The sequence below is a fragment of the Asparagus officinalis genome, unplaced genomic scaffold (assembly GCF_001876935.1).
Source record: "Asparagus officinalis unplaced genomic scaffold, Aspof.V1 AsparagusV1_Un470, whole genome shotgun sequence".
Taxonomy (NCBI): domain Eukaryota; kingdom Viridiplantae; phylum Streptophyta; class Magnoliopsida; order Asparagales; family Asparagaceae; genus Asparagus; species Asparagus officinalis.
The window spans coordinates 90,809-100,968 of NW_017972735.1; the positions used below are offsets into that span (position 1 = coordinate 90,809).

At 36.7% G+C, this 10,160-nt stretch overlaps 1 protein-coding gene and 1 non-coding gene across 3 annotated transcripts in view; both read left to right on the top strand.

The window, feature by feature from the left end:
* The first annotated feature begins 2,875 nt into the window (after window positions 1-2,875).
* On the top strand, window positions 2,876-2,947 carry TRNAD-GUC. Its single transcript has one exon. It is a non-coding gene; the product is annotated as a tRNA-Asp (tRNA).
* Window positions 2,948-5,352: 2,405 nt separating this feature from the next.
* Window positions 5,353-10,160, top strand: part of LOC109827822 (protein NRT1/ PTR FAMILY 8.1-like) — a 7,561-nt gene continuing 2,753 nt past the window's right edge. Inside the window, exons 1-5 of one of the 2 annotated variants that reach the window (XM_020394841.1) lie at window positions 5,353-5,480; window positions 6,489-6,535; window positions 7,510-7,681; window positions 8,000-8,217; window positions 8,845-9,395. In XM_020394841.1, coding sequence (XP_020250430.1) covers window positions 7,573-7,681; window positions 8,000-8,217; window positions 8,845-9,395 — 878 coding nt within the window. In that variant the 5' untranslated portion in view covers window positions 5,353-5,480; window positions 6,489-6,535; window positions 7,510-7,572. Of the gene's footprint in view, window positions 5,481-6,448; window positions 6,536-7,509; window positions 7,682-7,999; window positions 8,218-8,844; window positions 9,396-10,160 lie in introns of both variants that reach the window. The other variant, XM_020394840.1, reaches the window with a different exon arrangement.

Here is a 10,160-nt window from a genome sequence, read left to right on the forward strand (position 1 = left end):
GTTACACCCTTAATCCTTATAAAAGGGCAGAAAACTCAACTGAGTTCGGGGGCTCTTTTCCGACAGCAAAGAGGAGATCTTTTAGCAGAGCACTGTTCGGAGCATTTTTGGAGCTTTTCATCCTTAGCTTGAAACCGATCTTCGGTTAATCAATCAACTCTTTTACAAGAGTTTAAACTCGCTCTGAGTTCATAAACTCGTTAAGAGTTAATTTCAAACTTGCTTTGCAAGTTCTTCACAACGTCAAATCGTGAGGAGAAGACAACATTCCAACGAGGTATTCAGATCGTCAACGGAAAGCAAACTTGACACGAGCATCGAGGGAGGCATTCCATCGCCACCGTGAAAGAACCCAGAATTAAACAAAGGGGAGGGTCTCCGTCGATCCTCTTCTCTTTTGTAAATCGGGATACCGATTGAGAGGAATTGCAATTTCTTTTTCTAAAGCCAGTTAGAGAGAAATTGTATCGAGAGAATTGTAAACATTCTTTTTCTAAGCTGTTAGAAAGAATAAATCAAATCCAATTTTCTCATTTTTTTTCTTTGCAAATTGTCCCACAAACAAGGGCACTTTCAAAATTTACTATAATTTGATTTATTTTATTAATAATGATTCGGAAAACTTCCCATTTGAATAACGCACTTGGATTAAAATCATTTGAGAATTGACTTATTTTGGTTGTATTTGATATTGTACACTACTTTTAAAAATTGATAGTAGGCAACATATTGCAATTTTAAGTCATGTTTATATTTTTGATGCAAATTAGAGCAATTAATAAACATATATCCTCTGATATTTGATGCATATTTATTCACTAAGTATCTGATATTTGATGCATATTTATTCACCAAGTATCTGATCTATATCCTCAACCGCACGATATTTGTCTCTTTAGTATTCGTACCATATCTATCTCTATTTTTTTCGGACATGGTCATGATTTTTTCTTACCAATTGAAAGCCATATTTATTTGTAGTTTTAGTAAGCTGATACATATATAGTGTCATATCGGAACCGTGTCTGATCCATTTGCACACCTAGACGAGAGTATCACCTGTGACATTCATTGCACTTCCAATAATTGGTCGATTTGAGGCAGTAGCGTAGCCAGGATTATTTTTTTGCCCTGAACGAAAAATAAAGGTGACTACGCCACTGCCTTCGCCTTCCCCTTGTTCCCCCTCTCCTCCGACTCGGCGCCATCGTAGTATACCTTTCAGAAACCCTAACCCTGACGAGAACTCAAGAACGACAACCAAATCGGAGGAAAAGCGCCCTAGAAAGCTCAAAACGACAACCAACCGAACTCCGGTGGCGGTGAATCCTGGTCGTAGATGGCGTCACCCCCGCAATTTTTCACTTTCTTGCCCTGGGCAGCTGCCCAGGCAAGCCTTCACTGGCCACGCCTCTGATTTGAGGGGCCACATCCAAGTTTCATCAACTAAAAATAAAAATTAGTGCTAATATTATTTCATTGCAAAGATTTAAGATTTTGCTCGTCAACTTTGATCTAAATCTAAGATATACTTAATTTGTAGAAACATAGTTTAAATTAACCACTAATTTTAATGTTATATGCATAATGCACGGTCCGATATGACAGATTAACTTCACATTTTTTATTCGTAAGCAGACAACAAACAAGAAACATTTGGTTCACACTTCGAGAAGGGCCGAGAGAGAAACGCTCCACCGAAGGCCCAATATTCTTCAAGATTGTATAGGCCGTAAATCGACAGAGATGCAAACAACCACCGGGGGCAAAATGCAACGCAATCTACTTGTTGGAAGTAAACTCATTGTTGCTGTAATATAAAATAAAAACATTGTTACCAAAAATTATTCAGCTTGGGTTGAGTCGCGGACTAGGTCGCTCTCTTTAAGACGTTTCGCGGCTCTGCCCAAGAGTGCAAGCAGTATCACAACCCCGTCGTCCCCAGGATAAAACAGCCCAGAATCTCCTCTGTCTCGGACCTCAACTGCACTGAAAGAGGACGACAATCCAACACCCCCAAACAATGCTCGGAACCAAAGTGTTTTGAAATAAACCTTCTGAGAATGAACGTTTTAAAAAAATAGAGCACATGTAGAGAGCGTGAGAGACAGGAGAAGAGAGAATTGAAGAGGAAAAATATTTTCTGATTTTTTTAGAATGACTGAAAGCAGAGATATATATAGGCCAATTGAAATAACTGTTTCCCACAAGATCCGAACAAACTGGACGAGGCCGTTCAAAAAAATATTTTCTTTAACTTAGTGGGCTCTGAAAATATCTCATAACAGAGTTATTGGCTAACAAATCTCTGTTCATGACTTCGTCTGTAAAGACTAAGTCAAAAAACACTAAAACTGAAAAGTTGAAGAGAAGGGTGGGCTTCATGGGTTGACCAATTGGGTTTCATAGGTCGACCCATGAGGAATTTGCATCCAGGTTTTAAAAAATTCACACTGTTTCAACACTCATAAATTATTTCTTTTCTGCATGCTGAACATATTAACTACATTCCAGTGCTCTGAAGTATCATGTAAACATACAGATAATCTTAAAGTCTGCGTACCTACACTAATAATCTTGAGATTACCAATTGTAATTACACCGATGACTATAGAATGTATCTTAACATTGTTTGTTTTTGCTAACTTGGTGTTCGTGAGAGATGTAAGTTAGCGTTAAAATTAGGATTCGAATTTTGATTAGCTTTAGGATTAGAGTTGGGGTTACGAATAGGGTCGTAGCGGTGATTGCCGACTAAATGTTTCCATTGTTATAACCCTGATTTTATCTCTTATTATTATGGTCACTATTTTTTGCTGTGTAATTCTAATTTTAGTATTATTTAATACAGATTTGTGCTACATCAAACACCAAAGTCGTTGTAGTATAGTGGTGAGTATTCCCGCCTGTCACGCGGGTGACCCGGGTTCGATCCCCGGCAACGGCGTATATCTATTTTGGCTTTCAATACTCCAACCTCCTCCCTGATTATTAGTCCCACATCGGTCAGAGTGAGGACTGGCAGGGAGCGAGAGCACTTTAAATAGAGACCTCGGTGCTCGGTTTAAAGCAGCGCTATGGTTTACAAAAGTTACAAAACTATCTCTTATAGGTTCCCCCGATATTCAGTCCTAGAACTGATGAGCGGTGCCCTCGACAGGTCAGTCCTTGAACTGATGAGAGGGAAGAGAGTAAACCGACCTCTCTCGGCCCTTGGGTCGTGAGAATTTTTGGAAGGGCTCCCTCTAACCTGGGGTAAAGCCCTACAATTCTAACTTCTCGTAAACTTTCTAATCTAATTTAAAAATAAGAATATTTGTAGTCCCTAGCAAAAAAAAATGTTAACCAGTTTAAAGCTATGAGGGTGTAATGAAAAAAAAAATATACTATCTAACTGATTAATTATCGGAGTAATGCCTTGTTTTCCCCCAAATAACCTCTACTCTCTAACAATAGCTATCAGATTTCATTTTCCAGTTTGAAGGAGAAAACAAGAAAAACGAAATTAAAGCATTCTACTTAACACGTAATATTTTTTGATTCAATATAAAAGTATTTTTGATTCAATATAAAGGAGAAAATTACTTGGCGATTACCGTTAGGCCTTGGGACATTTATACATAACAATTATTTTGCGCTTTGGGATGGGTCATGTGCTTTTTGGTTATTGGGTTGTGCTTTTATTGGGGGTAATCAATTGTGCATTTTGGACTGATTTATGGTCAAATTTATGCCAATTATTTGATTTATTTTATTGGTTATGACTAAGGAAAATTTGCCTTTGAATAATGCACTTATTAGATAAAAATCATTTGGAAATTGAATTATCTTTGTATTTTAGATATTGTGCGCTACCTTTAAAATTTAATAGTAGGCAATATATAGCAAATTTAGATCATGTTTATCTTTTTGGTGCAAATTAGAGCAATTAATATACATATCATCTCGTCTAGTTGGCGTATGTCAATTCGCTAAGTATTTGATTTATACGGTCAACCATTCCCATGTAGTCTCTTCAATATCAAAATTATATCTATTTCTATTTTTGCTGAGATGGTCGTGCTTTTTCCTCACCGATGAGAATCGTATTCGTCTACGTTTTTAGAAACCGGATATGAATATGATAAGTATCATATCTGAACCATGTCTGATATGTTTGCGCACCTAGCCGAGAGTATTACCCTTGAGCTCGCTGCAGTTTCCATAATTGGCCGAGTTGAGCGGTCACATCCAAGATTTTAAAATTCTGCTTGTCAATTACACTACAGGGATAGCTATTACTATCATCGTTAACTTTGATCTAAGTCTAAGCTATACTTATTTTTTAGAAACATAGTCTAAGTTAACAATTAACTTCTATGTTGTATGCATAAAGCATGCTCTAATATGACAGATTTAAGTTCACATTTTGCTTTCCGTAAGCAGACAACGAGCAAGTAACATTCGGTTCATACTTTGATAAGGACAGAGAGAGAAACGATCCACTGAAAGCCCAAATACTTCTTAATCATTTAGGTAGAAATTAATATATATATATATATTGGAAATTAAGAATATAAATAAAGGTAATCCATGTTTATTTTTGGAATCAATAAAATCGTTTGTTAACTGGAGACGTAGGGTGGGTCAAATGCGTAATGGAATAGGCCGGGCCAATTTAGATTTGGCCCATTAGGGAACGTGTGCCCGCTTCCGCTTGTATCAGGTCACTGTCCTTCACGGACGTCGACGTCGACTTTCGCTGTCACGCAGTTTGCTTTCCCACTTGAAAGAGATATTTTATCAAGATTCCACGCCCCCATAATGACGCAAACACCCCTTCCCCATATAGGAAAGAAGAATTAAAAAAAAGGAAAAAGGAAAACATATTTTAAAAAATACGAACAAGATTGACCTTTTGAAAAATATTTAGCAAATCTAACCTAACAAAAAAATGATTAATTTTGTAAAATATCGACTTTAAAATATACTGGACCAGTAGTATTGTATAATTAATGGTCATTAGTTATGGCTAATTTGAAATGGTAATCCATTGTACTTTGGACTGAAATGGTTAAAATTTAATTAATGAAAACTAATTATATTTGACTACTAATCCCGTGTATTTTAAAATTAATATATTATAAAATTGATTTTTTTTGACCAGCTAACAAAAAAAAAATACTGATTTTGCTAATATTTTCACAAAGGGTAGATTTTACTAATTATTTTTAAAGAAATTCTCCTATAGGAAACTCTTCCCCCATTTGGTTGCTTTCTTGTAATAAATTCAAAATCCAGGGGCATTTAATAATTTTGGTAAAGCCCATCTTTGAATTGTTTTCGCCCATAAATCAGAGAGTGAGGATGACCCGATGATTGCCGGCCAAGCAAAAGGCAAAGAGCCCAGGTCTCTTTCTTTTCTATAAATTTGCAGCTCGTTTTGCTCTTTTTTTCATCTGAAGATTCGAGCTCGGATGAGCTCAAATTGAGGCATGCACGTGAGTTATATATTCCCCCACTTCAAATTTTGTTTCCTTTTAAAGTCGAAATATTATTTATGGAAACTTATGTGCACATATTTTCCCTATAATAGTGGTGATAATATATATATATATACATTTTTCACAGGAAATCCTAACTCCTAAATAGATATCTGGGCAACTTCCTGGCTATCTCCATCATTTTAAATTGTTTATCTTTAATAAGTTTTTTCGCAATTATAAAATTCTTAGTGTTTATGACATCGTTCTCTTTAACAAATGTCTATATAATTCTATGGGTTGGGCTTGCGGCTGATCTCTTTAGTTTTCTAGTTGGTGTATGCATCTTTGACTTCTTGACTGATCTTTTGTTTTTTTTGTTTGGAATTCTGAGAAGCGTGCCGCAAAAAGGGATGAGTTTCCACTATAAAAAAAGAGAGTACAAAGTAGAGATTACAAGATCACTAAACTAACCTCTCAAACAAATCTCTCAAATCTCTCAAACTAAACCCTCAAACAAATTGCTCAGAAAGATCTTTCTTTTCTGTGCTCAAAATCACCTTCAAGCTACCTAATTAATCGATGGAAAACCCTAAAAAACGTGACTCTATTTATAACAAAACACAATCCCAAATAAATTATGATTCTAAAAAATGAGTCTGCCACACCCTGGTGTGGTACACACCACACCAATGACAAACATGTCAGATTCTGTCATACCAGGGTGTGACAGACACCACACTCATGACAAACAGGGTAAATTCTGTCACACCCTACCATCTGGGTATAGCATGTCACATGGGTGTGGCAGACACCACACCGGGGTGTGGTGGAGTATGTCTTACTCATTTTTCACGTTTTCCTCAATTCTTTTCCTCAATTCCTTCGCCGTTTTCACAGTATAATCACTATTGTTCATTGTACATGTATATATTTATATCTTCACTTTATACCACATTCTTTATAAATTCTAAATGTGTCTCCAGGCCTAAACTTATCACTCAAGAGGTTTCTTTCTACATGCAGACTATCAAAGATTCAGAGGGAGATCTGGGGATCAAGAAGTAGAAGAGGTACCATATTTTCTCTGCTTATAATTACAGAGCTTATTCTGACCATTAATTTTGTGAATCGCCATGATCCGAGTTCTTTCCCTGCTATAATCTCTTCAGAATATTTTGTTTACTTTTATTATTATTTTGCGTTTTTTTTCTTCTTCTGCCAACCTCAGTGGTCCTTAAGATATAATTGAGTCCGAATGTTCAAAGATTCTTGTTTAATTGAGACTCCACGCAACAATCGTCATCTGTCATGATCCTATTATTTTGGACTTGTTATATGGCCTTTTCACTTTGCTTTCGTTTTGTTTCTTGAGAAGTCAAAATTGAACTGGTTCATCCTCAGATTCCTTTGATTCTTATCAGGGAGGGGGGGAAAAAATTATTTTAGTGAGCAATCATGCAATTCTGAGCTGTTGATTTTTGCTCCTTATCAAAGGAACTCCATCTGCATCTGTAATACTATAATATTAAGGTTAATAGGTGCTTGTTTCTCAGTACCTTCCCCTAGAGAACTCCTAGCTAGTTGACTCGTCCATTTGATTAATCATTAATTAATAGCAAGCATTAAAAAAAAAAATTCTATCAAGCATGAAAATAGTCAGGGTCTTGGCCATTTGAAACAGCCAGTAATCTTATTCTTCTGCTGCTGATGATGAGGAAACTAGAGTCTCTACACTCCATAAGATCACTGAAGATTAGTTGAGAGGTATATTATTGTTTTCTGATTTGGGTTTCTTTACTACTCTCCTCTTATTGTGAATGCAGTTTTAACATTTAACAACTTGGCTTTGGAATATTTGAATTTTTTTGGGAGTAAATCTCTGCTCAATAAGCTAATGGTGTTGGATTTTGCTTATTGGGTCTTTTATTTGTTATCATCTTTTTACATGCTTGATATTAGATACCGCGGATTAAAACTATCTACATCTTTTTTTTTGGTAATATGATTTAAGTTCCTTTACATAACTGAAGTGTTGAAATTCCAGGTTTTACAACTTAGAAGAATCGAAGAATCATTGTGAAGGATACTTCTTTGTTGTGAAGAAGTGATGGAGGAGTACGAGGATAAGTATACCAAAGATGGAACTACCGATCTCCGTGGAAATCCTTCTCTCAAAAAGAATACTGGAAGATGGAGGGCTTGTCCCTACATTCTGGGTATGATGTTTATAAAGAGTTAATTGCACATGGAACACGTGTAATATCGTCGTTTTGAACTTACTACCCCTATAGTTTCGTTTGGCAGATATTGTTCCTGGGTGAATTCTTTTGACTATTTTTTTACCCTCAGATAGACTCACTAATGTCATCCCTCTCGCCAGTGTCTGCCTAAATTTCACCCAAGATAAAGGAGCCAAAATAATCCTTATAGTTTGTTTGCATTCATTAGTTTCCACATCATTTTCTGAACTATTTGATTTATTTGTCTCCGTTTATGCTTGATCTCTATCCTCAACATTCTTATTACCTCTGCAGCAAATGAATGCTGTGAAAGATTGGCATACTATGGGATGAGCACCAATCTGGTGAACTTCATGAAGGAGTTCCTCAATCAAGGAAATACCAGTGCAGCCAACAATGTCACCAATTGGTCAGGGACGTGTTATATTACGCCCCTCCTTGGGGCTTTTATAGCCGACGCTTATTTAGGACGATACAAGACGATTGCCAGTTTCATGATGATCTATATCATGGTAAGATACACCGAGAACCCTGTTCAACTCTGCTTTCTATGTGTTCTGTGTTTAAAGGTACCATTTTTTTTATAGAGAAGGCCCGAGGATTAAGTTATCGATAATAAAGAGATCTGATATTTACAAGGCTTATGTCCACTTTGGTACCCCATAGTTTACCCCTTTTTTTCACTCTGATTCCCCCAAAGTATTTTTTAACCACTTTGATACCCCAAAGTTTCAATTTCATTTTGTTAGGTCCATTTTACCCGGTCGCTAGGTACCCAAAACAACCAAATATTTGCAAAAGCAGTGGACTGTTAGGGGTTTTGGGGTGGGGTATCATGCGCTAAGCACGTGGTATCAAAGTGAAATGGGATTGCAGCTTTGGGGTTATCAAAGTACTAAAAAAATAAGCTGGGTATCAAAGTGAAAAAAGGGGTAAACTACCAAAGAGAAAATAACCCTATTCACTAAGATTTAGAAACACACAAGGAGTAATGGATGAGAAAAAAAATAAAAATTTGCGTTAGGCCTTATTCTACTATACAACATCAGTTAATCAAGACATAACTCCACTAAACGGGAAGCACTCCTCCTGATATCTTCTCCTGTCTTCACAACCATAACATTTAAACTTATTCACAGGGCTTGACACTTCTTACAATGACATCCTCCATCAAAGGCCTAAAACCGACATGCCACAATGGAGCCTGCGACCCCACATCAGCACAGTCCGCGGTAGTATTCGTAGCGCTCTATCTCATCGCTCTCGGCACCGGAGGAATCAAACCGTGTGTCTCTTCTTTCGGCGCCGACCAATTTGATGAATCTGACGAAAATGAAAACAAAAGCAAGAGCTCCTTTTTCAACTGGTTCTATTTCTCGATCAATATTGGAGCTCTCATCGCTTCGTCTGTACTTGTTTGGATACAGACTAATGTTGGCTGGGGATGGGGGTTTGGAATTCCGGCAGTGGTTATGGCTGTTGCTGTTGTGAGCTTTTTTGTGGGGACGCCGTTGTATAGGCATCAGAAGCCTGGAGGTAGTCCGCTAACGAGAATTGCTCAGGTTGTTGTGGCGGCGTCTAGGAAATGTAATGTGAAGGTTCCGAATGATAAGGCTTTGTTGTTTGAGGTTTCTGATAAGGAGTCTGCAATTGAAGGGAGTCGTAAGCTTGAACATACTGAACAACTCAAGTAAGTGTCAAAAATTTTCCCTAATATCACAGGCTTTATATGTCTGTATCCGAAAGTTCACTGCGCAAACTGTGTAACTATGTGTAGGCTCATTATTTGATGATGTTCGCGGTATGAATTAATTTAGATGCGCTTATATGATTTTTCATGACTGTTATATCTGATACTGATCTGAACTTACAAAATTTTGTTACCTTCTACTTGTAGACTAATTATCAGCTACTATTTTTATTGTTTGATCCTATGATTTACACAAAAGTTTTTAGGTCCTCTTTCTCTTCTATTCTGTTCTTAATGGAATAAAAAGGAAAAGGAAAAAAGCTCATGAGAGTCCCCACTCTTCTATTCAACTCTCTTATAAATCAACTCTCAAAGAACACATTGCCTGAGTGAGCAGGTACATGTATAGAACTATAGGACATATGTTGTTCTTCATGTAGGACAATTTATGCATCAATATTTGTGCATGTGTGTGCCTGCTCAGAGCTTAACGACTTGGTATTTATTTGAGTAACCTTCAATAACTTGGTTGGTAGCAATTAAGGAGGGGATGTGAGTTAAACTTGACGGGGGAGATGACTCATAATAGAACTGAATGAATTATAAATGCATGTAGCCGACTCCAAAAATTTGGTATTAAGGCGTTGTTGTTGGCATGTTTGTGTATGTGCATGTATTATAATTTTTCAGACATTTATTTGCAACAGATTGATATACAAAAATATAGTCAATTTTGAGTTAGAATCAACATCTTTTCACTACAAT